Here is a 25,303-nt window from a genome sequence, read left to right as displayed (position 1 = left end):
ATCGCACTGGCCACACCATGAAAACCATGGGACCTGCCGAATTTGAATTACAAAAATCGTAGCTTCCACAGGGCGCTCGTAAAGTATGACATTGATGCTGTCGCATGATCCGGTCAACTAAATGGAATTCCCCCGATGAATGTCCCAGCTCGTTCCGTTGCCGAGATGGCTTTCGGGAGAATTCTAGCATCCAATCAGGGCGCCGAAGGACACGGCCGACCGACCGATCAAATAATGTAACGGAACCGCTCGGAACCTAGGCTAGTCAGCGGCCAGTTTGATTAAGCGTCTGACACTAACGAATGCACCGCACCGAGTCCTAGAACACACCTCTTCGCGGTACGGTACACGCAAAGAGCCCTTCGAGGCGCGCGAAGCTGAGCCATTTACATATGATTTACCGCTGACCGCTTCCTTAATTATTGGCGTCCGGGCACGGACCACGGACCTCTCTATAAACGACGCGAGCTTCCCCCGCGGCGTCAGTCAATTGGTTCCGTGGATCCGGCACCGACCATGCTGACCCGCTTTCAGCACCGTGTCCTGCAGCGGTTGGTGCCGATGATGGTGGTTCTCTCGATTGTCGCGTCCACGCCGTCGATCGGGACCGGCCAGCAGCAACCATACGGCACAGCGACGAACCCGACTCTGGCCAACCGAAGACTAACGAGGCTTCCGGGCGATCGATGCGAATGTCGATTCACGGACAGCCCAATCACACGCTCGGTGCGCCACGATCCGATCGGTACGCTCTTGGGGCTCGCCCCGGGAGTCCAAGCTTTCGTCCGAGATCGATCTTCCTGAGTCCAGCATCCGGAGCAACCGGCCACGGCACGGCAGGTGCATCGAATCGGGATGAAGTGATTGGCCCTCAACGAGCGACTTCAATTAATCTCGCGGTGCGACACGCTCACAGCGCCTCACAGCGGTGAATTAGAGAAGTAGGAACTGACGTGAAATGACGGTTACTTGAATAAAGTTACGAATCGTAGCTCACGGTGATGACGAGTGTGCCCGGCCGGTCATTAGTGGAAGGGCGCCCGTCTCCTCTTTAATATCAAAGTGGTCAATTTCAATTCTGGGCGCGTTGTCGCAATCGGTCAGGCCTCATTAGGGCTTGGCAGAGCAGAGATGCCTCTCACACCATCGAGCCCGCAAATGGCAAAGGTTCGAACTCGCACCCGGTCGGACCCGGAGTCTGTTTTGGAAACGGACTGCGTGGCGTTCGGTTAATTGCCTCCTGGATTGCTGCTACCGCTGCGACCAGCGTCCAACTCCAAGAAAGTGGTCGGCTTCGATCGATCGAGCGCTCGAGGGCCGAAAGAGGGACTCCCTCTAGATGGCAACGGGGCCACATTACAGTCTCCGCGGCCGGTTCTTTTTTTAGACGATGTTTGTCAAGTGAGGCAAATAATTGCACCGCGGCCCGGTTGGAACGGGAATTGATGATGATGACTAAATAAAATGTGAAACATTTAGATCTGCTGATTGAGGCGTAATGGGTGTCGGTGCTTTACAATGTTGGGATGGCCCGGGTTGGTTTGGGTTTTGCCGTGGCATCGAAAAGCGACCGGCTCTAGATCAACGCGCTGTCCTCGCGATTCGAGTGTTGTTTGGCACTTTCGAAGGCACCTTGACCGCCGCAACCTCTGGCGATCATTCAACCCAGCCTGGCCAGTGTCAAAGTTAGAAATTCCTTTCCGACAACCGGCGTAAACCACCCGGCGCTACGTTCGGCTCGATTTACCACCGGCGAGTCCGTTCACCGGCGAGGGGCAAATTGATTGACCCGGATTCGGGCTCGGAGTCGGGCCAAAAATTAGAAAACTTCTGAACCCACCGAAGCGGTGCCGAACATAACCGACCGGCCGGTTGATCAGCCGTGTCGGCGAGCGAACAAGCCAATCCTTTCCGGCCCCAGTGGCTAGAATCTCCACGAAGTGAGCAAGAAATTTGTTTATTAAAAAGCGCGCAACAAAGCGCAGCTCCAGCGAGACACTGCGCCGGAAGTGGATCTAGGGCGAAAAGGTGCACGGACAGACGGTGCGCGTCCGACGCCGGCAAGGCACGCGGATTCACGTGAGTTGAGCGTATAATTCACGCCTCTATAAAAGTTTGCGCAATGCGCGGCCAGTGCATCAGTTCTTCGAGGAAGCTCGCCTGAATCACCTGCGCGCCTGGTTCGCCTGGGCTTGCCGTGGAAGCATCTTGCATTAGTCGCCGCACTAGGAAGCGCAGTCATCATGATCGGTGGAAAGGTGAGCAGAATCGCTACAAGCGCAACCTAGCGTACTAATCTGTCCTTCTCGCCTAGTCGTGGTTCTTTGTGGGGCTGCTGATGATCGTCAGCCTCCGCAGCACGCTGGCCCAGACGGTGAACTCCACACGGGAAGTAGCCGCACCGAACGTGACCGAAGTGACGACTCTGCCACCACAGGTCGCCACCTCGACGGAGCAATCGCTAGCCCGCCGAGTGCTCAGTGCTCTGTGGCTCGAGATTACGAGGCGTCGAAACGAGCGAACTCAACGGCAGCAGGAACGTCGAGAGGAGATCCTGCGCGATTTGGACGATCTGGGCGATCGGAAGCGGGAGTTTGAGTTACGCCGCCAGGAATCGCAACGGGATGCGCAGGCGGAACAGGATGCTCGGCGGCAGGAGATGCTAGCACGGCGTGCCGGTCGGTTACCTGCGCGCGAACGGGAGCGCTACAATCGGCAGCGGCTGGAGAAACTGAGCCGACAGGCACCGCCACCGCCCGAGGAGAATGAAATCGACGACTCAGTTCCGCTGCTGGATGATGTGGTCGAACAGCAGGAACTGGGTGGTGGTGGTGGGCAGCGCGTGCGGAACTTGCTGCTGATCGAAGAGGCGACCGGTAACGTGAGACTAATCGACTTGGACACCGAAGAAGGCCGGAAGCTGGTGGCCGAGAAGCGGGCCGGTGAAGCGGACGGCAGCGCGGACACGGCCAGCAAAGCCGACCAGAACTAGGCGTTCATCATTTCTTCTAGCGTAGCGAGTTTTCGGGCCCCAATTTTTCCGACTTTTTATTGTATGCTGTTGTTTGCCATTTTTTAATTTACAAAACGGAAAACATTAAAAAGTGTAAATCGAACTCCACGCGAGGAGTCCAACTACGGAGACTGCCTGTGCTTTGATTGGCTAGTGTTTGGATTCCGAAGATCGATCGATTGTGACTGCCGCTGTATGACTGTCATCGTCCTGTTGAAACCAAATGTCGATCAAGTTTTCAACTTCAATTTCGCCGAAGAACCAATCAGCCAACATTTCTCAATGTGAAAATCTTCCACGAAATTCGATGTTTTAAAGCTCAAGTAATCGGTAGTCCGAAATCCAAACACCCGATAGATCAGCCTTGTCAATCGAAAGAGCTTACCGTGTCAAAAGGTTCGAGGGCTGGACGACGAGGGCAAGATTTCGTGGCACGCCCGAAATAAAAACCGAAAATGAAGCAAGGTCCCAACCTTGCATTGTGGCGCCCCGAAAGCTTCTTTTGAGGTGCAAATTTCGACACTGACCCACAAACTGGCCGCCGCCGCACCGCCACACCTAGCATGATTGTACCGCGCCCCGATACGCCGGCACGCCATGGGGTCGTTATGCTTCACACGTTGCCCTCCGCGTCCATGTAAATTATGCTGCGTGTACGAATAAATTTCCCTTTCTGTTTGCCTCCGGTCTGTGCGCTTCCGGTCCGGAGCTGCGTTAGGGTACGCGGAGCGCGACCAAAGCAGAGCACTTCCTTCGCGTCGCTGGTCGATCGATTGGTTACCATTTGTTTTGCGTTTTTTGGACGGAACACACGCCGGGCACATCGGAAGCACATGGCCGGTAGTGAAACATCGACACTAAAAGCCCCATTCGACATGCGTAACCGGCGCTCGTGACCGGTTGAGACCGGTGATCGGCTGGGAAAAAACATTACCCTCCGCGGTGCAGCACGATCGGCGAAGAAATGTAAAGTTGTGCTTAGCCTTGGCCAGGGCGCTTGGCGTGCGCGGTAGAAAGTAGGGCGTCTGTGCTGCGTTGCGTGTGCTTTCGTTGGATGCTGAGCGTCGTGTGAAGATCCACCTCTCCAGAGTGTTTGGCACTGGTTCTAGGTATAAAAGGCTAGCCAGAATGAACATCATGCTATCAGTACCGACTGCTTCTTATCGCAGAGTGCAGACACCAAGCGCAGAAATGAAGGTACTCCAAGTCGTTCGAATCGTGAGGCCCAGGCTTACAGTTTACATCACACGTTTTGCAGGATCAACTGTTCCTGGTGGCATTGGTCACTCTCTCGGCCGGGCTCTGCTCGGCAAAGGACGCCAAGGTGAAAGTGCTGCGACAGAGCGTTTCGTACGATACGAAAATTCTTCACAAAATCCCCGAGAAAACCATCGTCGAGGAGAAGAAGGAACTGGACCACAAGGCGCCGGAAGTCGAGGCGATCGTCAAACAACCCGTCGGAGATCTGCTGCTTCCGAGCTACGAGTTTGGGTACGGTGTGAAGGATCCCGTCAGCGGGGACCACAAGGATCAGTGGGAAACGCGACTCGGCGACCACGTCAAGGGTGGCTATCGGTTCGACGAGCCAGACGGTACGCAGCGCGTGGTGGAGTACGAGGCGGACGGCAAGCGGGGATTCGAAGCCACGGTTAAGAACGTTGACCGAAAAGAGGCCGCGCAGGTGGACGAACTCAAGGTAGATAAAGTTGCCCACAGCTACAGCTATCTGAAGAGAACTTGAGCCGCCATTGAGACCGGTGATTGCGAAAGGTGTTTCTGTGTTGAAACATCTCGTGGGCTAATAAAGTATGCAAAAGATCGCTAATTTCAGTGTTTTTGGCCCACCGGGGCCTATCATTAACTGGCTTGCTAATCTGATGCTCCACATCGATCAAAGTTGCTGTTATGACAGCGCCCGTTAGATTGGATTTAGATCGGCCTTGAAGTGGTCTAAAAATTGAGCAACGACGAACCAGCGTTAGATCCGTTTCAGTATCACCCATCTCGGGGCCGGTTTTCTTTATTCTCTAGTCGTACTTATTGAGGCGAGAGTAGCTTTGGGCCACATCCGCATCCGTGTGGCCCCACGTGACGGGCCCACCACCGTTCCGGTCGTCGATACGATCGATCTCCTGTACGATAGCCTCGAACCCATTCTTATCGTCCGCCTCGTACTCCACGATGCGCCGGGTACCGTCCGGCTGATCCAGCGTGTACTTGCCCTTAACGTGATCCCCGACCCGCTTCTCCCACTGTTCCTTTTTGTCGCCCGTCACCGGATCGTACACTCCGTAGGCGAAGTCGTACAGCGGGAAACCGTTGTCGCCTTCACCCGTGATTTGATCGTCCAGCTGGGCTTTCTTGCTGCCCCGGGACAGTTTACCTTTCCTGGCCTGGCCCTTCTTTCCGGTGCCCCGGCGTGCTTCACGCTCCGGCACACGACCTTCAGCTCGCCCGATAGCCTCACGAGCTCGTGCCTCACGATCCTCGAGCCAACCGGCTCCGGAGCGACCGTCCTGACGCTCGACATAGTCGCCCATCCCTTCGGACCGAGACTCGGCGCCGGTCGGTTGCTGCTGCTCCTGGCCGGTGGAAGACTTTCCTAACACTTCCGCGATCGTGTTGGCCCCGTTTTCCCAGCTCATCACCGTTTTCCTGTCCTGCAGCTTTTGGGCCGGCTCCTTGGACAACGGAGCGGCTGCTCCGATCGACACCAGCGCAATCAAAACAATAAGCACCTTAAGGGGAATCGGGAATAGAAACGTAATTAAGGTCCGTAAATTGCTTAAGAGCTGCGATTAGTACTTTGGCCATCTTTTGCTTTTGGCTTGCCGTTGCGACGATGCCTGGGACTGAGTGATGGCGAACGGAGTGCATTCTTGGGCTTTTATACCACGCAACGCGTGGCGTGACCTGGTTGCTAGCTCCTCCTAGACCAGACGCTGGCCGACCTTTAGTACGGTGACTCCGTTGAGCACGCAACCTAACATTCAGTTCAAGAATAAACCACCTGACCACCAACAAGTGCAGGGTGTCTAGGGCTTGAGTATAGGCGGCACCAGCCTTCCGTTCGGAACTCTTCTGAAACCAAGTAACACAAACGCTAGGATTAGGTGTTTCCATGGATCAACAACAACGATTTATTCGCTCTCATTTCGGGCGCTATTCTTAAACAGAGGTAACAATTGGTGTTTCTAGGACTCCGACATCATATCACGTCTGATTTAGCTAATCTTTTGGAACTTGACGTAGCTTTGGCCACCGTGAACTCCGTTGGCAGCCTGGTGGATGGGCTTCAGGTCCATCGCTCCTCGCATCGGCCCCATCCGTGGCCGTGGTCCGGCAAACCCGAACACCGGATTATCGACGTACGCCATCGGGCCGACCTCACGCACCGGAAGCTGTTGCCGAAACCATGCCCCATCGCTCAGGAGCGGAGCGCGTTCGGCTTTCACCTTTTCGAGGAACTTTTGCGACTTGTACACCCCCTGGTACGACTTCGATCCACCGTACCCGATCTTGACGACCTTATCCTTACGACCGGCCTTGCCTCCGGCCATCCCCTTGTTTACCTGCACCTTCGGTTGCTGGTCCGACAGCTTCACCGGAGCGACGGTGGCCACGTTTTTCCCATTCTCCGCCCGAATGTCGAACGATTTGGTCGCGTCCGGTTCGGCGGTCGGTGCATCCTGGGACTCGTCCGCACCTTCCTGCTCTCCGTCGTACTTGACAAAGTCCTCCAGATCGTCCACGGTGATGTCCTTCTTCAGGTAGTCCCGGAACAGCCGGTTAAACTCCGGTATCGTCAGGCCACCCTGCCGGCCGGCCAGGATGCGCGTCATCTGCGCAATGTCCAGATTGGCGTCGATTTCCTCGCGTGCACCCGTCGGCTCGTCCGCTCCACGGTCCCCGCTCGAATCCTGGGAGTTTTCCGTGATCGGTCGGATGGAGTTCACGAAGTCACTGAGATCCCCGTTCAGGTGTTCACCGTAGCTGTTGCGTAGTTTGGCGCGACCTCGCGCCACTTCTGGCGATGCTTCCGGTGAGCTAACGGTCGAAGTTCCGGGCACCGGAGCAACCGTGCTCGTTTCTTCGCCACTCACGAAGTACCCGACGGTGGTGAAGCTACCACCGCCGGTTCGGATACGTCCATCCTGCAGACGCAGGTCACCGTTGCTCGATTCGAGTTCCACTTGCGGTCCAGCGCTCGCGTCACTTTCCTGACGATCACCCGACGGCTTCTTGCGAGGAGCTTCGTACTTTAGCAGCAGGTAGATCTCTTCACTTTCCTGCACCGCACTGGAGTTTGCGATCGGCTTGAGGAGCTTGCCGGCCGACTTGGCCGACGTCGTCGTCGTTGGGTTCGTTGTCGTTGGTTCGTTCGGAAACAGCACAGGACCACGTTCGGAGTTCGGTGTGCGTAGCTGTGGCGTTTTGTAGAAGTCTTCGGCACTGATCGGTCGCACGATCGCGATCCGCTCGTCGGAATCGTCGTCTTCCTCGACGTAATGCTCCACCGACTGGTAGGATGTGCTGGGACCTTGAGCTCTCACCTGACCGTACCCCTGGCTGCTGGTGAAGACACTGTTCTGTAGCGGTACCTCTTCCAGCCCCGGGGTCACGGCCTCAAAGTCGATGCTCTGGATGGGTGGCTTCGCAGTGGACACTTTGGCACCGAAACTGGGGCGCGTCGGTTGCGCCAGGGTGCTGGAGATCTTTTCACCCTCACCATCTACGGCACCGGTTGCACTTTCACCCCCCGGGTAGAACTGTTCCTTGCGCTGGACACTGTCTCTGTTCTGTCCTTCCACCACCACTTTCGGGCCGGGCGGCTCGCCCTTCCGCAGACCGTTCACATGCCGCTGGTGGACGGCGAACGAACCGTGCTTGATACTGAACTCGTACTCGTCCTTCGTCAGTGCACTTCCGGTCGACACCAGCAGCGTGGCGAAGCACAGTATGACCACCACCAGCTGGAACCAAATGCAGAAAAGGGATTTCTTGAGGTCACTGACGACGTCACGTTCCCGCAGGCCACTGAAACTCACCTTAAACATTGCGACCCGGGTCTTGGAAAGAACGAACGGACGCGCGCGCGCTTTTAGCGAACTGTCACACCGGCCGCGGCCTCGTACACACCTCGTGGTTCTACCGTTCGCGGAAGCCCGCGCCTATCCAACGACTGAGGCCTGCTACTGCTACGGGCGCTAAAGGCTATCAGTGGCTGACTGACCACTTTCTTCGCGCCCGCCCACGGTATTTATAAGCTGCACCCGGCGCCCGGCCCATTATGTGTGTGCATTACGAGGGTGAGGATCGCTGTTGAAAGTGGCTCGATCGGACGCCCTGGTGACGCCGACATCGAACCGACGGTGCGTAATCGAGTAGTAGCAGTGGGTACATCCAACCAGGAAGCTTTGGCCGCAACCGAACACACTTGAGCGGTGCCTTGCGCATGGGCCCGATGCGCCGATCGATCGTCGAAACGCAGCAGCGGGTTGTTGGCTCCACCTCTGCCGATATCCGTTTTGGGGCCGTAAGGGTTCCTCGGGTTGGCTAGGGATGGCCCAAGCTGGCTAACCCGGGGCTGAATGGCGTGCGGGGCTGTCTCTAATCTGCCTGGCAGTGTGTAAGCTGTCCATCAAGCGGTATGCGTGTGCGGCCATCGCGATGCGGCCAACCGTGGCGTCTAGACGAATTAAGCCACAGAAGCCCACACCACCACCACATTTTGGGTTATGTTTTGCCTTTGGAAGATGCAAAGTTCGTTAACTGTCCGATTTGAGGTTTTATTTCAAACACTTCAACTTCAAGCGCAATCCCTCACAATCCTCTGCGCACGGATCGGAAAACGGATCACACTTTATTGACGAGTCATGTCCCTTGTCGGCGATCATTAGGATCGGTGGCGTCGGGTAGAATCAATCATCTCCCGCAAGCCCCGCAAGCCCGAGTGAAGCCCTTGGCCCGGAGCCTACTATTCGTGAAGCGGCCGACCTCATTCTGGGCGGCCCTGAAACCGGCCACCGGAGATCTTCCTTATTCACCACCAGCGTGGCGACCCGCGGCGTTGGAGCATTGCGAACGATGGCCACGGTGTAAATGGAATGATTGTTTTGTGTGAGCGGTGGCGGTAGAAAGGACTTGCGGTGAGGGGGGCAAAACTTGTCGCCAATCGATCCTCATCGATCGTACCGCACAAATCGAACTGACGGTGCAGCGTGCCTTTGGCCACGAACTTGACGTTGCTAACGATGGCGACGACAGCCACATATGCATCGTAGCATGCAATTAGCACCGTGGCCATTATGAAGCCTCCATTTTAGACCTCTCGCAGGCCGCACGAAGAGTTCGCCGCTATCCTTGGGTTCCCTTAGGCCCTTAGTTCGGTACAGAACGAATTGAGTCGCCGATGAAGCCTCCAGGCTTCTGACAAAGCACAGACACGGCGCACTCAGAACCCTTGCCAAGGTAGTCCACAATTAGTCTGATTAATGAAACCGGACCGACGCAGGGCCCGGGAAGAAATACGGCCAGAGGCCTTCGGTGGCCTTCGGATTGCGGATCAAATCCTCCCGTTGGCCAGCATCGATTTGCCAACTGACACTCGACCCGAGCTGTGGAGCTGCGTGCTGTGTAAACTGTCCGCCCGGTCGTCTCCGAGAGGTTGACCCAGAAATCCGGCATCTCGGCTCGACCGTAACTCCTTCGGCACGAGGCGCCCGGTACCGGTTTGCTTTTCCGCCGCCGACCCACAAGGTACTCGATTTCATCTTCAAACCCCTGCGATCCTCTGCCCCAGGGGTACGAGTAGCGCCGGATCGTGTTCGGTATCGTCTGATGAAAAGTGAATCAAAAATGCCAAACGCTCACCGGCGAGGATCGCTCGGGGGACGTTCGTTCACACACATTTCTCGTTTGATCGTGAGTGGACGATAGCCGGGGCTTTGAAGTTAATGATGATGCTTAACCAACCGACACAGCCGCTGCGATCGGCTCTGAACAGCTGATTTTACAACCTCCTAGACGCGATCGTCCACGCATCGAAGTCGTTGCATTTCTCGCTCAAACGAAGCAAACATGGCGGTTGGCACTGGCGATTGTCGCACTGATGATGCTGGTTTCATGCATTACGATGGCACAATCTATCTACGTTCAGAACGTTTGCCTTGCTCCAATTAATAGGCAAATAAAGGTGGAAACCGATCGGAGCGTTTCGCAATTGAATTAGAAGATAAAGTGAGTTGAATTTTAATTATAGTGGTCGGGAGATAAAATGGAAAACAGTTTTAAATCGACCGGCGCGCCCTCATCGTGGGTTGAGATGGGATTAATTATCACAAAACACCCCATCTAGGGGTGCCTAGTCCTTGAGCTAATTTCGGATGGTTCACGAAATGCAAAGTTCCAAATTAATTTTCCTTGAATTTATTCAAATGGATTCCCTTTGAACAGTTCGATTTCTTTGTGAATATTTTTCAGCACAGAAGCCGATGGGCGACAAATCGTTGCATGCAAGCCACACGTCCGTCCGCTCGGCAGCAGCCGATCCCCACCCGCTGCTGCGGCTAGGTCGCGATCGGGTCGCTCATGACCACAGATCACAAATTCTTCTCACGGTGCGATCTGCTGAGTGCCGTCCGTGGTGCGGCAAATAAACATAAACAAATATGACATAATGCCCCTCGACGTCCCCAGTGATCGTGGTTGAAACCGCGAGTTGATCGCGTACAGCTGAGCTGATCTCCGGCGTTCTGGCTGAGTGAGTGTCACCTGGTGAGTTGTGCGATCTCATGCTGCGAGTGTCTCACGCTCACCGATCTCGACGCTCTCATCTCACCGTGCTGCGAGTTGTCGTCGTCGTGAGTTTCCCGGTGGCCGCGCAGTGGGGATGCGTCGTCGGCTCTCGGGCGAACCAGAAGCAAAACAGACGGGCGCGACAACTAAAGTTTAATACGTTTTCGCTGGCTTTTGAAACTTTTAGTACGATTTTCATCGTCACCGGGGTTATCACGCGCTTTCGGACACATTCCGCGCGCGCTCGGTCAGCCGGTTGATAGTGAACGCTGTAAGTTTGGTAGGGTTCGTCGCTGACTCGGCCGTTGATGTCACTTGTTTCGTTTGTGGTTTTTGGTGCATTTCGGGCCGGATTTTTATCCTCTTTCGAGCGGTGCGGTTGAAGCATTTTCTACCTAAAAGTGACGTACCTTTTTACCTGACTACCGATGTGACCAAAGTGCGTCCGACGTGACCATGTGCCTAATGATTGTCGCAATGTAGTAGTGGCGCTAATTTGCAAAGTGCGACGGCGACAATAGAGAAGTGGCTAGGAACGTTGACGATGTTTCCGTGCTGCGTGTGTACTGCCCGCTTCCGCCCGGGTCTCGGTATCTACGACGGTGAATCGTAATCACCGAGATTCTCATTAATCATCGGGCCCGGCCAAAACAATGGAACATGTTGAATGATGTGATGTGTTCTTGAGCCCTGTGTTCGCTTTGTGGTTTGTGCTAACGATAAAGTGGATAAAGCAACGAGACGACTGTCCTATCAAGCTAGCCAGACGATGACAATTGGTTCTGGCGGTACACAGATCAGTGCCAGTTCGTGCGGTGCCTCTTACCTGCGGTGCTCCAATATTCGAGGTCGGCCACTAAGAACCAGGAAGATGTGTGCTGTGCTGCGCAATGCGATAAATTATACATTCCCTCGCACCCTCGAGGTCCCGGCGATCCGCGACGTCCACGAAACGTCCTCCTGATCCCTGCAAACCGGTTGCCAGGTTGACGAGGCGTCGCGGTCGGCAGGAATCCTACGACGACATACGACTTTGCGAAACTCCTCCTCGGCAATGCGATGCGCGGAGAAGCTTCCGATACGGACTCTGCGGTTACTGCTGTGGCTAGACCGGTTCACAATCACCGTGGCCAGAGGATGTGCAGCCTTGAAACGAAATAATGACCGCCAGCAAGCGTAACGATCAACCAACCCGAAACGAACTGTTCGGGGCCCCGGGGAAGACCGGATCGCCAGAAGATCGTTTCGATAGCAAAAAAAAAACGAGAATCTAGAACACTCTCCGAGGCCCCGTATCTGTTGTAAAGGCTGTTCTAAGTGATGGCAGTCGCCGAGCCGTTGTCGGCTATCATCATGGGTTGTTGTAGTGCCTCGGGTTAAGCGCTCTGCTAAGGGGTTACGTAAACTGCGACGCAAAGCGTGACTCGCGAGATAGAATGATCGCAATTATACAGCGAGACGATCAAGTTCTGATGAGGCTTTCTCAGCTCCGTAGATTTATGCATCTACGCGCGTTCGATGCACAGATTGATTGATCAACAGATGTTCGATGCAAATTGTATTACTTATTTTTATATTTCATATTTTACCATGCATAATTTACATATCGAGCACACTAATCGTACGCGGCGTTTAACGACTAACCGGCTACGTTATCCAATCTATCCGATCAAATTTCGATCATCTTAGGCGCATCGAAATGCCCGGTCCGGCAACTGGCCCCAGCGCGTAGCGAAAGGCGAAGATGGGATTCATTTCATGCACACCCGAAGGGACTCGCGTTTCCCCGTTTCTGTAATGCAAACCACCTTATCTAATGGCGTATCCAAACTCAACGTTGCTCTACTTCCGCCAGCGGCCGTTAGATAAACACTCGAAAAGAATATTAAAATTTTAGCCCAACCGCGTAACGGATGTGCCGACTTCGGGCCATTACGTACCGCGTTGGCGTACCGAATCCTTTTCCATAATTGACCGCCACTCATCGATTAGCGCCCCCGGGAGTCCTGTTTTGTCACCGATGGGCACGTGGCCTTAGTGACCAACTGACCCGCCCCACGAATTACCCTTGCCTTTATCGTCGCCGACCGATGGATTGCGGCGCCGGCTGCCCACAAAGTGTTGCGCGCTTCTGCTCCGGAGGCTCCGGACCCGTCCAGGCGTGCGGTGGCGGCGCCCTGGGCGTCACTCGAAGACGGTTGCGTTTCGGCCGAGCGTTCCGAGCGGGTCCGCTCGTATGTGTAGGCTTACGTTTGGTTTCCCTTTCAGGCCGCTGACGCAAGTGTCGTGCCGGGGACGTTGCAGGCGAGTTTCCCCCCCCGTACTTCCCTGGTTCCCTGCCGTTTATGCAAATCGGTCGCTCCGCGAGCGCGGTCGGATCGAATTAAAATTCACGCGCGGTGCTCAGCACTATCGATAGCGAAAACCCGGCCCGGCCACAGAGTCGTGGACCCGACAACTCACCCGAATTCGGTGTCAATAATTTACGAGTGTACCGATTTTTCCCTATTTATTGCGTTAACCTGCCCCGTTTCGGGCCGACACACTGAGGCCTGGCCCGGGGATCGGCACGGTAATTTTGCCGTCAAACAAACCATCAGCGGGGTGTACTCAGCCTGAATGAGAAGTAAACATTCGCGGGTCAACTGCGAGCGCGCGCGCCATTGCCATCTGTCCAATGCCGCCCCGGGTGGGGTGGGGCCTGTGGGGCCGATGATTGCACAAGTGGTACCGAGCAGAAGGTCCCCCTGGTACTCCTTCCAGCGCCCAGTTGCGACAACGACTGGCAAAGTTCGGTTTAAGCTATCTTCACACATTTGAAGCTTGGTTGGATTATTTAATAAAATAATGTATTAAAATACGCAGATCACATCGTTTCTCGTGCCACGAACTTATCAATCCGTGGACCCCGCGGGATGCAATTGATAACACCAGACCTACCCCCCGGGACCGTCCCATGGCGTCTTCCATGGCGGCAACTTTCAGTTTCAATGAAAAACGGTACCTCTTTCACGCGCCGGGTTTCACTCACTATCATGTCCAGAGAGAGAGAGGGAGAAAGATGTCACGGCACAGCCGGGCAAAGTTATGGGCGCACCGAGCGTGACCGAGGTTATGGATCGGGCGGCTGGGCCAGACAAACACGCATGGGGCCGGAGAGCATATGCAAAGAACGTGAAAGAAAGCATTGACGACTGGGACACCGGGCGGGTGAGTGGCACCGTTTCAACGGCTCCATTTCCATGCATAATTTATTTCGTGCCGTGCGGGAGAGAAAAATGGGCTTAACCTCGTTCCTCGTCACTTTGGTGACTTGTCGAGCGGATTGTTAAAATTATTACACCTTCCATATCGCTCCTTTCGGGCTGCGTTCGCACGAAACGCTCCTTTCGGGCTGCGTCAATCCGTCACGCCGTTTGTGGCTTGGGGGAGAAAATTAATTTTTGGCAACCGCCCTGGCAGCTAGCCAAAAGGAAGATTAATTTCGTGAGCGAACGGCCGCTTCTAGGAAAAGAAGTCCTTCTGGGAAGAGTTGGCGTGTGATGGCCGTGGTTTCGTGAGGGTATTATGCAAAATGTTGCCTATCGCCATTTATAGGTGGGTCGCCGCTAACAAAGCAGCCCACTGACAATGGCTCAAAATAAATCATAGCAACCATCGGCAGGGCGGTGCACGATTTTGACAATGGTTTCGAGTGACATCAGCCCGCAGTCTGTAGAGTTGGAGGTTGTGGCTTGAGAGGCGAGCATATAACAATTTACGATTATTTTCAGGAAGAGAACACAACCAAAGCCGAGTGAAAATTGAAATTTTTTTTTTGGTGTAACAGTTAGGCACGTCGTCCAATCGATATCTACAAAAATGCGGCGGAACAATCAGCTTTGGATGGTAAGTTTCATTTAAATATTTTTTTTTCACAACTTTTCAGAACAGGAAACAAAACAGATGTCCGAACTCAAATGCAAATCCGCTTACCGTTCTGGTTGTGCCGTTCATTCGATTCGATACCGAGTATAAGGTCCTCAATTATAGCAGCCGAGCATGCAAATTGTCAGTTATTGCCCCGTGGCGTGCGAGGCTCACGTCCCAACAATAACAGGCAGCACGCACGTAATCGTTCGTAATGTAGTTCTATATCGATGAGCTGAGTCAATTGCGTCGAATGCATCGGTGGTGCACGCAAGCCCCATCGATCGCTGGCTGACGCAACGCCAAAGCACCGACCGCGCAAATCTCACGCCAACACACAACATTCCGGAACCGTTTGTTTGGTTTGGTCGCTGGCACCGCCAAACCCAGCGCTATTATGCTCCAACGCATGTTGCCGGGGGAACTTCCCCAGGCCGATCGCCGATGGGAACTCCCTCCGGCGGCAAGCCCTATGATTGCTTCATTAGTCGCACATTTTGCCCGCGTCTTGCGTAAAGAGATTAGGTTTTAGCTTTGTCCTGTTGGCGACTGTCCTAGGAAGTAGTGACCGCTGGAGGATAAGCCGTTTACCTTCGGCAAGAACTCTTCGGTTTCGCAGGCTTTATTGCCCTGCCAAGAGATGCCCCCCGGGCAGTGGGCAGTGTCCGGTCGTCATCGATTCCGTCCTCCAAAAGATGCGCAGCATGTTCTTCCGCATCCGAGCGATCTTCATCTTCAAGGTGATCGAACGGAACGGAACATCTCGCCCGAGTGGAAGCTGCAGGCCGGACGTGGATTGCGATTAATGGATTACTCATCGGGGCCCGCGTTTATGGGCCGTCTAAATGGCCGACACGGTGTGTGACCTTGAGCTTGAACTCGTGGTTGCGAACCTCTGGCTGTGACCAGCGACGTGATCGAATCGTGATCGAACGGAGCGGGGAAGCCACACTCGTTCACGTTTCGTAAGAGGCCGCCTATGTCGTGGTGTGCAGCCGGTTAATTAACTCGACTCGCTTCGCCCCGTAGCACCCGGTGGAAGCGGATTACGGTTCTTGTTTAAGAAGCCAGAATCCCGATTTATGGGAAGCCTATTTAAAATACCAAACCGTTTTGAGAAAGGTGGAAAACTTGCCGGTTGGTTGACATTTCATTACGCAAATCCGAACGAATGTGTAGCCGGTCGATCGGGCTATCCTTCGTCAGTGGTTCAAGCTTGTAACAAAGTTGCTAATTTCATCTCAAACTATTTTATAGCGCTTTGCCATCGCCAAGGCTCGACTTAAAATCCGCCAACACCAGCGGACTTTAAATGGAACCCGAAAGAACTGGGCAACGAAAAGTGTAATCCTTAAGCGAAGGCTAATGCATTCGGTGCAAGGTGTGAACCTTGCTTTGCGGCAGCATTATGATAATCATTTCAGGTTGAGACGATTCACTGACACTTGATTGATAGACTTGATCGTCATCCAGCTCGGGAATGTGCGTTCGTTTAGAAATGTTAGGCGTTGCGTTTCAACCAACGTCGTGTGCCTGATGCCGTTTAAAAAGGTCACCCGCACGCCATATTGGGATAAATTATGCGTTCATGATGGCGTAATGGAGTGATTTGCAACTAAAGTGCATTACCTCCGCTTAACGATCCGATCAAGTTTGATCAAACATTCGATACACATGCAAAAACTCGTGTTTCGTGTTTGATAACTAAATTTGAACGATTTTGGATATCGAAAAAAACTCGCACTATTTTAGTAACGGTGCGAGGTGGCTTTGTTGGTGGCCATTATCGTCCGCCGGCGAGGACGGCCAAAGCCAGCCAGCCAGCGGTGTTAAGAAACATTGATCCCAATTAACCCAAAGTGTCACGATCGGGCTCGTTAATGGTGGGGTCCATTTGTTGCTGGGATCGCGTGTCAGATCGCGCGCCAGTAACGGCTACCGAAATCCAATAGGGACTGCTTTGGGCAAGTTTGCGCGACCCTTAGTGAAGCCGTTGCCTGAGTTATCCTGAGGCAGTACAACGCCCTGCGAGATTTATGTTGCAATAATCGCCGTCGTTCGAGCGACAGAAACAGTAGCCAAGGGGCGTGTGCTCTGGTAGGTTTGCCGCTCCGGGCGCCGCTGTCGGTCTCAAGGGAGGATTTTATGATCTTTTCAGGCTTCTGTTCTCTGATCGATGACCGGAAAATGACACTCACGGCCGGGCCTGTATGGAACTGATCCGATGGTGTGAAGTCAGTTCCTTAACATTTACCGTGTTCATAAAAATTATTAATGCCGGTGATTAAGATGCTGCGGCCAGTAACTTTGGTTTCGTAGACGGGTAGGCTCATCGGAATGAGTTTAAATAAAGGGCAATAAACCTTGAAGTGCTGTAAATATTTGCTGAAATGTCTCACAGTACGCAAAAAGCGGTTTTTAAAAGTTTTAACCTATGAGAGCAATTCATTTAATTACTTCCCACAAACCCAAGAAGCCATCGGGGCTGGGGCTGCACGTCCGGTGTCTTTCGCCTTGGCAAATTCCGATGTGGAAAATTTAATTAATCAACCTGCACCCAACAACTACGCAAGCAGTGTCATGCTTCCAGAGGTCTCTTCTCGAGCCTTGAGAGCATGACACATGGCTCTCGTGGCCGCTCTCCAAGCGCCTCACTCGACACCGAACTGAATAAGGCCTCCCCAATGGCACGTGTGCGCCGGGAAACCTAATTCTCGGGCACAGATTCTCGAACGGCGGCACTCGAGCGCTTACCATTACGGGACAGTGACTTGTCGGTGGAGTTTGATTGGTTTGATTGGCTGCAGGCCACGAGACAGCTGCCCCCCGGCCCACAAAGGAGTGGATTCATGGTGGCATCGGGCCGGGATGCTGGGGCCCACGATAATTTATCGCACATTACAGACCACAGAATGCACAACAATGTCGCTGGGTAAACAATTCATTATACAAGCCCGCGGGTTGAATGGTTAGCAAATCAAGGGATTAATAAAAAGAATGCCTCTAACACAATCGGTGAAGCGGTAATTGAAAGTTGATTCGTTTCTCTATCGATTGCGGTGGCGGTGCTGATGATGACGGCGTGACAGTTTGTGGAACGACGATTTCAAAATTCTTCGTTAATGCAAATTTTGCCACAATAAACCTACATTCCTACGGTGGACAATAAAATGTGTTTATTAGCTACTTGCCTTAGACATAAATTGTGGGCTGCAACGGGCATCAGATAACGAGCCACTCAGCTTATTTGCCCCAAACACGTTGATTCCGTGCCAGTGATTCCCGGCAGGGTCCCTAAAACCCAATCAAACACATGTCGAATCGATTGGCCATTAAATCGTAAAACACTTTCACTAAATGTTTCCCTCGTTTGGCAGACAAACGCTAGCGGCCGGGAGCACCTTCACCGGTGTTCTATTTTTCTGACGAATGAACCGAATATAGGGCCCATCATCATCATTCCTGCCATACGTTCCTAGTTGCTGTCACGAGAAAACTGGAGCACCAAACCAATTTCCTAGCCCACATTGGTTTTCAAAAACTAATTGACCGTTACGTAACGGCAGGCTGCCGGACGTTTCCATCCACGCAAGGTCCCACGGTACCACACTTTGCAACGAATATCGCATTACGATCGGGATGGCTGATAAAAATCTGCTTTCCTTTTCATCTGGCCTATCGATGCTTCGTTTTCCGCCCGATCGACTGTTCGCGGGCACGCGTACATTCCGCTATTGCGTTCGAATAAACCGCTCCTCACAGCCGGGCGGGCCTTATTACAGCAGCGAGAATAAGAAACTTCGGCCAACTGCCAAAGGAGGCAGCATAATCAGAGATCCATTAATCAGCCGCACGGGTCCAATGTCCATTTCTCCCACCCTCCCAGCTCGGTACATTTATGCTCCCATCGACAGCACTGTGAGTGCGGTTCCCTTTTCACGAACACAACGGGCGTTCCATAAAAGGAGCATCCCGTAGGTTATGTTATGTGTGGCCCCCGAAAAGCTCGTCAAGAAACTGCAGAGACTGAAGACTTACTTTTCGTGTCATCCGTTCGCCCGCACGGCTCGGGAAATCAATCATTGTTGCTCGGGCGTCAGGACGTGTTTCGATTACATAAAACCTCTCGCAAGTCATGCAAATCGGAGATCGGTAGACGATACACTAGCCACCCTACACGGTGGGGTGCGACATCTAATGCCCGTGGGATCGTGTCTTTTCACTCCCCTTTCTGAGGCTGATGTTTCAATTCCTGTACAACCTTACAGCGGGGCTCCAGCTAGGTTTATGGTTGAGGCGTGACTATGCTCCGCCGGACGATTAGCATCGGCGTTTTCGTTAACCTACACGCCTCCCGATCGAACATAATAATAAACTACTGTGGGTCAAAATTAGCAGCCCGGTCGGTGTGCGCTCATCGAGGCGATTGATCGATCGACAGGCCGTTGGAACAATAAAACTGCGTAACCGCGTGTTCGTGAGGGAAACATTTATTGGGCTTTTCATCGGGCATTGGGTTATTGTGTTTCTTTTTGTTCTTCTGATCTGCTGCTACTGAGATCGAAGTGACGATCACTCAGATGGCTCTGAAATCATCACCTTTGCGGGCGCTAGTCAAGATGCTGATGGCTGTAGCTGTAACCATGGCCACCGATGTGCTGATCGACCGACTGGTACCCGGCATGTTCGTACAGCTGCGGATGGGCCACGGGATGGGCGATGTGCTTGACGTGCGCCTCGAACCCACTGTGAGCATCGGCCCGGTAGACGACCACCCGCTCGGTACCGTCCGGTTCGTACAGCGAGTAGACGCCTTTGACGACGTCACCATCCCGTTCCTCCCAGTGGCTCTTGTGGTCCCCGGTGTGCGGGTCCTTTACGCCGTACTCGAACTTGTACTTCGGATAACCGTGGTAATCATACTCGAGCCCATCGTGCTCGACACCAACGTCGTGAGACACCTCGCCGGAGCTTGGCCCTTCCTGTTCGGCGGACGCTGCCTTGGTCACCTCCTGAGGCTCTTCACTCTGTTCTGCCGCTGCCAGAACGAGACATAGACACGAGAGCACTAGAAACTATCGGGAGATAAGAAAAGGGAGAGTATCACGGAGCATTAATCATGTCGCCCAACAGCACTTTGATCACTCACTTTGTCCATGGCGATCGTGTTCGCCTACAACTGCACTCGGATGGAACTGCCGCACTACTGCTTTCTTCGGGGAGGATCCGTTCCGTTTTTATACACTGAACCAGTGGGCCAATAGGAAACATTTGGCGCGTTTCTTCGCTGTGCCATTCCGTTTGTCGGCAATCGTAATATTGATAATGAAATTTGACGTTCCTCAAATTGGCGGTGCAACCAACGGTACAGTTGCAACGGTGGCCGGCCGTGCGCTGCCGCATGCCAAACCACGGGGTCCGGTAGGCATTCGGTTCAAATCCGCTCCAATTTACGTAGCCGGGGAGCCGGTGAGGCCAATGTGCAGCCAGGAAGTGGGCCGAGTGCACTGTGATTGGCAATGGCAACATTGTTAAGCCGCAGACTGCGAGCCTCAGTCGGTTGATGTTTCCTAACCTTCTTTTTTATTATCAAACCAACAGCCACAAGGTCTTTAAGGCACTGATTTTCTAAAATTTAATCTCAAGATCTCTAAGACCATGAGCGGAATACGGCCTGTTTCGTGACCCTCGTGATCGTCAGGATCGTGATCTCACTTAGAGCCCGTTGCAAAATTGGGGAAAATTTTCAGACTTCATTAAGTTTAATAGGACAACCGTTAAGCTTTCGTTTTATGTGCGAAAAACATATCGATAACGAAATGATTATAGTTTCCATTCAACAGCACCGATTCATGACAAGATTAAAAGCAAACCACCTCGCGTTAGTCGTTAGTTACCCGACCGGTCAGATCCTGGTACCTGATTGGAAGCATTATGTCTAGGATTTAAATGCGTCACTTGCGGTATCTCATTAGGGACCCCATCATGTAATAATCCTGCACGCGCGCCACGCAGAGCCGCACGCACTTTTCCGCTGCAACTCTGCGCGGCTTGCGCAATTGGCTGGCGCAGGTCGGCTGCGTGCGCGCGCGCCGTAAATACGGGCGGTGCACTGTAATTGATAAAACTCGCTCTGCTTGGGCCGGGCCGGGCGATTACCGGGCGATCTTGCCGGCGAGACAATTCGTTAGCATCGTGGCATCGGCCGATCCGGTTAGAAAAATATCACTTTCTCCATCAACACCTTGCCGGGCCCGTTCGTGACGGGCGGCGGGAAATGAATTATTATAGGGTTTTAATAACAACACTTCGGAGCCTTCGGCCCTTAATTGATTGATGACTTATCAGTGGGGCGTACCGCGTTGTCAGTGGGTCAATGGGGCTCCGTTGACATGCTGGGTGTCGTCTAGCCGGCTTTATGTAAGTGGCCTCCCATCCGGGAGAGAAAAAGATGCCTACGATGCCCGATAATCATCATTAAGATATTATCGTATAATTTCTTCATCGATCGACGTCCGAGGGCCACTGGAGGTCCTTTTTGTGAATGAAACTCTGCCCCCACCCCAAGATGGGTCCGCAAAAATTGAGATGCTTTAGCCACCGTTGGGGTGACCGTTTTTCAGCTTACGATCCGTGGGATTCATCGTCGGTTCGTTGTTTTTCCTACACCATTTATCTTCGGCGTCGGTCGCTCGCTCGCTTATCCCACTCGGTGGCGGCCCCGTCGGTAGAACCGTTTGACCGATGTTTCGCGAAAAGGTTAAAGATAAAAATAGCCCACCGCACCAAGCGTTGCATCATTTATCATCCGTAGCGGGGGCCCCATCCGGGGGTTTGATGCTGGAAAGCAACCCCCTCACTGCAACGTGGGCACCTTAATTAATATATCGGCTTGATCGGCGGGGACTGACCTCGCTGTGAATAATGCTAAATCGTGCAAAACGGCATCTTAACGGCTCCCAAATTTAATTTCTCCATTTTCTGTTCCCGACGACGGCAGGCAACGGCGGTGGTGCTGTTGGTCGCCGCACAAGCTGTGTCGGCGATTCGGGTAGATTGGAACACGAACACGGGTCCGATAGTGCCCCCGACCAGCACACCGGCCCCGGCGCCACAGCCACCGTTCCGCGAACCGGCCCCCGTGTGGGAAGACCAATCGGATGACATCCCGAACCCGAACGTCTACAGGTGAGTACGCTGTGAAATTGAATTTCGGAGGGGTGTTGCAAACTCAATCTGACGGCCGGTTCTTTCGACACCCCCTTGAAGATACATTCTGCCGCCACCATCGCGGCCCAAGTACAATGATATCACGCTGGAGCAGCGCAAGCAGCAGCAACAACAACCTGCTCCCCAAGCGAGTTCGACCATCGCACCGACCACCACCGTAGCACCGGCTGGCCAGATTATTGACAAGCCACAGCAAAACCAGCAGCCAGCGAACACGAACAACAACCAGCCCCAGCAGCCCCAGCAGCCTCACGTTGTGCCGAGTCTTGCGGTGCAGTACGTGCCGAACAAGGGCCTCAAGTACTACGCCGTCGTGCCCCGGCACACGGAAGTGACGTACCCAGGTGCCCAGCCCAAGCAGACCCTGCTGGCCACCAACGATCTGTACGCCGATCAGCAGCAGCAGCAGCCCCGCAGCAAGTACGATAAGTACGATAAGCTCAATGGAAAGTACAACCCGAAGCTGAAGAAGTACAAGGCCTACGAGAAGGTTAAGTACATGCCGTACATTGTGGTGAGTATACCGTATACGGGTCCTAAATCTCTTTTCCCCGCGCATGTTCCTAGGGTTCGTGCGCTGTCGGGGCGCACGAATCTTTTGTTAGCACCGTGGCACCGCATAGTCTATCACACCAGTTGTCAGGGCCAGCGAAGGCTAACGAAGGTTAGCTAATTCTGTCGAGGCGACACGGTGACAATTGAAAGCCATTTACCCGGCCTCGATTTAATATTCAAAGCCACTTTTGTGCCGATCTCTGCGGATCTCGGAATGGACACCTTCAATGCAAACTCTCGCTGTACCTTGGCCGGGGCGGGCGAAAGTCACGAGCGAAAGCGTTCGCTTTTTTGGTTCGCCCCTGGTTGTTCGTGGCTCCTGTGTGTCCTGTGTTTGGGCCTTTTTTGGAGGAATTTGCTACGCCTTTTTGTTCCTGAACATTGACCGATAGGCGCTGGAGAAAGCCACGATCGCTGCACAAACGCTCCAGATGTCGGGCCTCTTATGTGTCGGCCGTGTCTAGGCGCGACTTATGTCATCGCTTCGCGGTCACCCGGCACCAAGGGGCCACAGATCGACCCCGACGAGAGCGAGAGTAAGAGGGCGCGTACCAGAAGTAATACACAGGCCGTAGCCAGCCCAGCACTTGCGACAAGTGGCGACCCCGTAATGGTGGTGCTTCCTACGGGGTGCGGCAGGAGAGAGAGTGGTTCCAGGGGGTTGTTTTTTGCATGCCACGCTTCAGGACCGGAAGCTGCGCCTTTCGGTGTGCGCTCGCGCGCTAATGAACGCGCTCGATAATGACGCTCCCGAAACTCTCTCGTCGATTTTTTTTTTTCGTTGTTCCACCCGAATCGGGTGCTAATTAACATTCTCTAACTACGCCCTGGGGGCCTCGGGAAGGGTGCGATTAGCGTCCGAAGGGCTTTCGCTCGATCGATCGCGTACCAGGAGTCGAGATCGGGCGTGTACCGCCGAGATCCCAATCGACCTGTGACCAGCCGGTGGAGTTCGATTATCAAATTGCCGTTGCATAATTGTCGACACGGTTCATTCGAAAGACCGGTGAAAGACCGGTGACGGTGGTGGCGGGAATCGATCGGGTTACATAGTCACGTTCGGATTTTTAGAATGGGATAAGCGAACGAGGATCGGTGGTGCGCCGTCCGCAGTCTAGCGCGATAGTGGCCGTGGATTGGAAAGTACCCGGTGCCCGGTGCATCGGCAATGGAAAGCCATCGCGAAATTAAGGAAATTGGAAGAAAACAATCGATCCCCACCGGAGAGAAGCTGGTTTGCCGTTCGCCAATGGTGTTGATCAAATAGAAAGATCGACCACTCAATCATAATCATTTGCCGGTGATTGAACGCCATAATTATGGGAGGCAATTGTCTTCATTGAATAACTACCTCTTGGCTAATTATCTGTTGTTACCCACCAACCGTCAATGGTATTAACGGTCTCGATTTCGTTAAATCACCGCCACCCAGAAAATGAAGTAAAGTAAAACATCTTAACGTTTAATTTTAGTTCTGACCATACTATTTAATGGCCCGAACGCATTGTAAACATCGTAAATGCTCCGGAGTGCCACTTACAAGCTTTCACCATTATCGAACGTCGGGGACAGAAAAAGAACAGCGTACCCCAAGAGCTGGCCAGGCGCAAATGGTGACAAAAAATAATTCTTTCCCCATTAATGAGCACAATTTAACGTCATTACGCCGAGCGGGGGTCATTAATTTTCCAGCAAATTCCGGCGATAAATATGGTGAACTTTTCTCCAAACCGACGAAAGCCGCCCAATTTGCTGCAACATTTTCGGGCCCGGCACGGTCACCGTCGGGGGGGGTGCCACCAATTAAGTGCAGAGTCCACCAATTTAGGCCGGCTCGCGTAGGGCCCACAGCAGCCTCGGGCCACGAGGGACAACTGTTTTCACTCCTCTTCTCTTTTGACGGGTTTACGAGCACAACGCGCGCGGCCAAAATGCGGCCCATAAATTGGTTCTCGCTGTCCGGCCCGGCCAGTGACATGACGTAAGCGCCATTGCGCGGTACAAAAGAAATCCTGAAAATCATAAAATCGCATTAACATAAAATATGCTCCCTGGCCACCGTGCCGGGTTTTAGGTGTGCCGGGCCGTGCAAAATGTCTGGCTTTTAAGACCGGTGTTAATGGTATCTGTTTTGCTTCTCTTCCATTTGCAGTACTACGACCCGACGAAGCAGCAGTTCTTCTACACGAGCGCGAGCATGGCAAACAATAATGCGTGATCTTGCTGGGTCCCATCAAACACTGTGCTTTCTCTCAAAGTGTGCCCGGTGCAAAAGACGCCGGGCAGCATTTACTACTAAAATTCACCATTAGAGAGGTTCGGTTAGGTTCGTCGAAAGATACACGGAAGTAAGCGACACGCCATGTCACAAGCGATGACCCAACGCAACAGAGAGAGAGAGAGAGTGAAGACGAACCGGAGACCCTACAGTTCCGAGCGTTAGTATGGCACCCGCCGACAGGCCATCATCGGATGGTCGTCCTTCGAGAAGAGTCTTTTGTTGTTGCAATTCAAATCAAACACCCGTTTACGAAACGTCCCAACCGTGCGAAAAGTGAGACAGAAAATGTGTAAATAAATGAAAAATGTTAGTGATAGACGACGAACGGCGTGTGGCGTTTATTTAGATGGCGCCGCTAGTATGGTGGGTTGAAAGAAATAGAGCGTCAGGGCAGTAGTTCGACGATCAAGTGCTCTCCTCCGATGATGGATCCGCGATCGCAACGATGATGACATAGTACCGTGGAGGATGCGCAATGCCAGGTGCTCCGCTCATGAACAAGTGGCTCGTGGCTCAAT

General features: G+C 53.3%; 5 protein-coding genes across 5 annotated transcripts; 3 read left to right on the top strand and 2 right to left on the bottom strand.

Annotated features, from left to right (window-relative positions):
• The first annotated feature begins 2,156 nt into the window (after positions 1-2,156).
• Positions 2,157-2,992, top strand: LOC131215864 (uncharacterized). The gene is made up of 2 exons (XM_058210261.1): positions 2,157-2,258; positions 2,315-2,992. Exons 1-2 carry the CDS (start codon positions 2,244-2,246, stop codon positions 2,990-2,992), a joined length of 693 nt encoding a protein of 230 aa, XP_058066244.1. The 5' UTR covers positions 2,157-2,243.
• Positions 2,993-4,204: 1,212 nt separating this feature from the next.
• Positions 4,205-4,754, top strand: LOC131215863 (cuticle protein 8-like). The gene is made up of 2 exons (XM_058210260.1): positions 4,205-4,210; positions 4,272-4,754. Exons 1-2 carry the CDS (start codon positions 4,205-4,207, stop codon positions 4,752-4,754), a joined length of 489 nt encoding a protein of 162 aa, XP_058066243.1.
• Positions 4,755-5,040: 286 nt separating this feature from the next.
• On the bottom strand, positions 5,041-5,827 carry LOC131215862 (uncharacterized). The gene is made up of 2 exons (XM_058210259.1): positions 5,819-5,827; positions 5,041-5,751 (listed from the first exon to the last, which is right to left on the bottom strand). Exons 1-2 carry the CDS (start codon positions 5,825-5,827, stop codon positions 5,041-5,043), a joined length of 720 nt encoding a protein of 239 aa, XP_058066242.1.
• A 410-nt stretch (positions 5,828-6,237) lies between these two features.
• On the bottom strand, positions 6,238-8,070 carry LOC131215861 (uncharacterized). Its single transcript, XM_058210257.1, has one exon. It carries the CDS (start codon positions 8,068-8,070, stop codon positions 6,238-6,240), a length of 1,833 nt encoding a protein of 610 aa, XP_058066240.1.
• Positions 8,071-10,927: 2,857 nt separating this feature from the next.
• On the top strand, positions 10,928-25,099 carry LOC131216662 (uncharacterized). Its single transcript, XM_058211215.1, has 5 exons — positions 10,928-11,081; positions 14,584-14,698; positions 21,720-21,907; positions 21,989-22,463; positions 24,657-25,099. The coding sequence occupies exons 2-5, from the start codon at positions 14,672-14,674 to the stop codon at positions 24,720-24,722; spliced, it is 756 nt and encodes a 251-aa protein (XP_058067198.1). The 5' UTR covers positions 10,928-11,081; positions 14,584-14,671; the 3' UTR covers positions 24,723-25,099.
• Positions 25,100-25,303: the final 204 nt, after the last annotated feature.

Source organism: Anopheles bellator, chromosome 1, assembly GCF_943735745.2.
Source record: "Anopheles bellator chromosome 1, idAnoBellAS_SP24_06.2, whole genome shotgun sequence".
Taxonomy (NCBI): Eukaryota; Metazoa; Arthropoda; class Insecta; order Diptera; family Culicidae; genus Anopheles; species Anopheles bellator.
The sequence above is the reverse complement of the archived record's forward strand: the minus strand, read 5'-3'. Positions and strand labels throughout refer to the sequence as shown.

Excerpts from the sequence above, each read along its gene's own strand:
- LOC131215861 (XM_058210257.1), bottom strand. The coding sequence starts at position 8,070 with ATGTTTAAGGTGAGTTTCAGTGGCCTGCGGGAACGTGACGTCGTCAGT.
- LOC131216662 (XM_058211215.1), top strand. The coding sequence starts at position 14,672 with ATGCGGCGGAACAATCAGCTTTGGATG. Across the intron at positions 14,699-21,719 it reads GGAACAATCAGCTTTGGATG|GCAACGGCGGTGGTGCTGTT; the intron begins GTAAGTTTCATT and ends CGACGACGGCAG. Across the intron at positions 21,908-21,988 it reads CCGAACCCGAACGTCTACAG|ATACATTCTGCCGCCACCAT; the intron begins GTGAGTACGCTG and ends ACCCCCTTGAAG.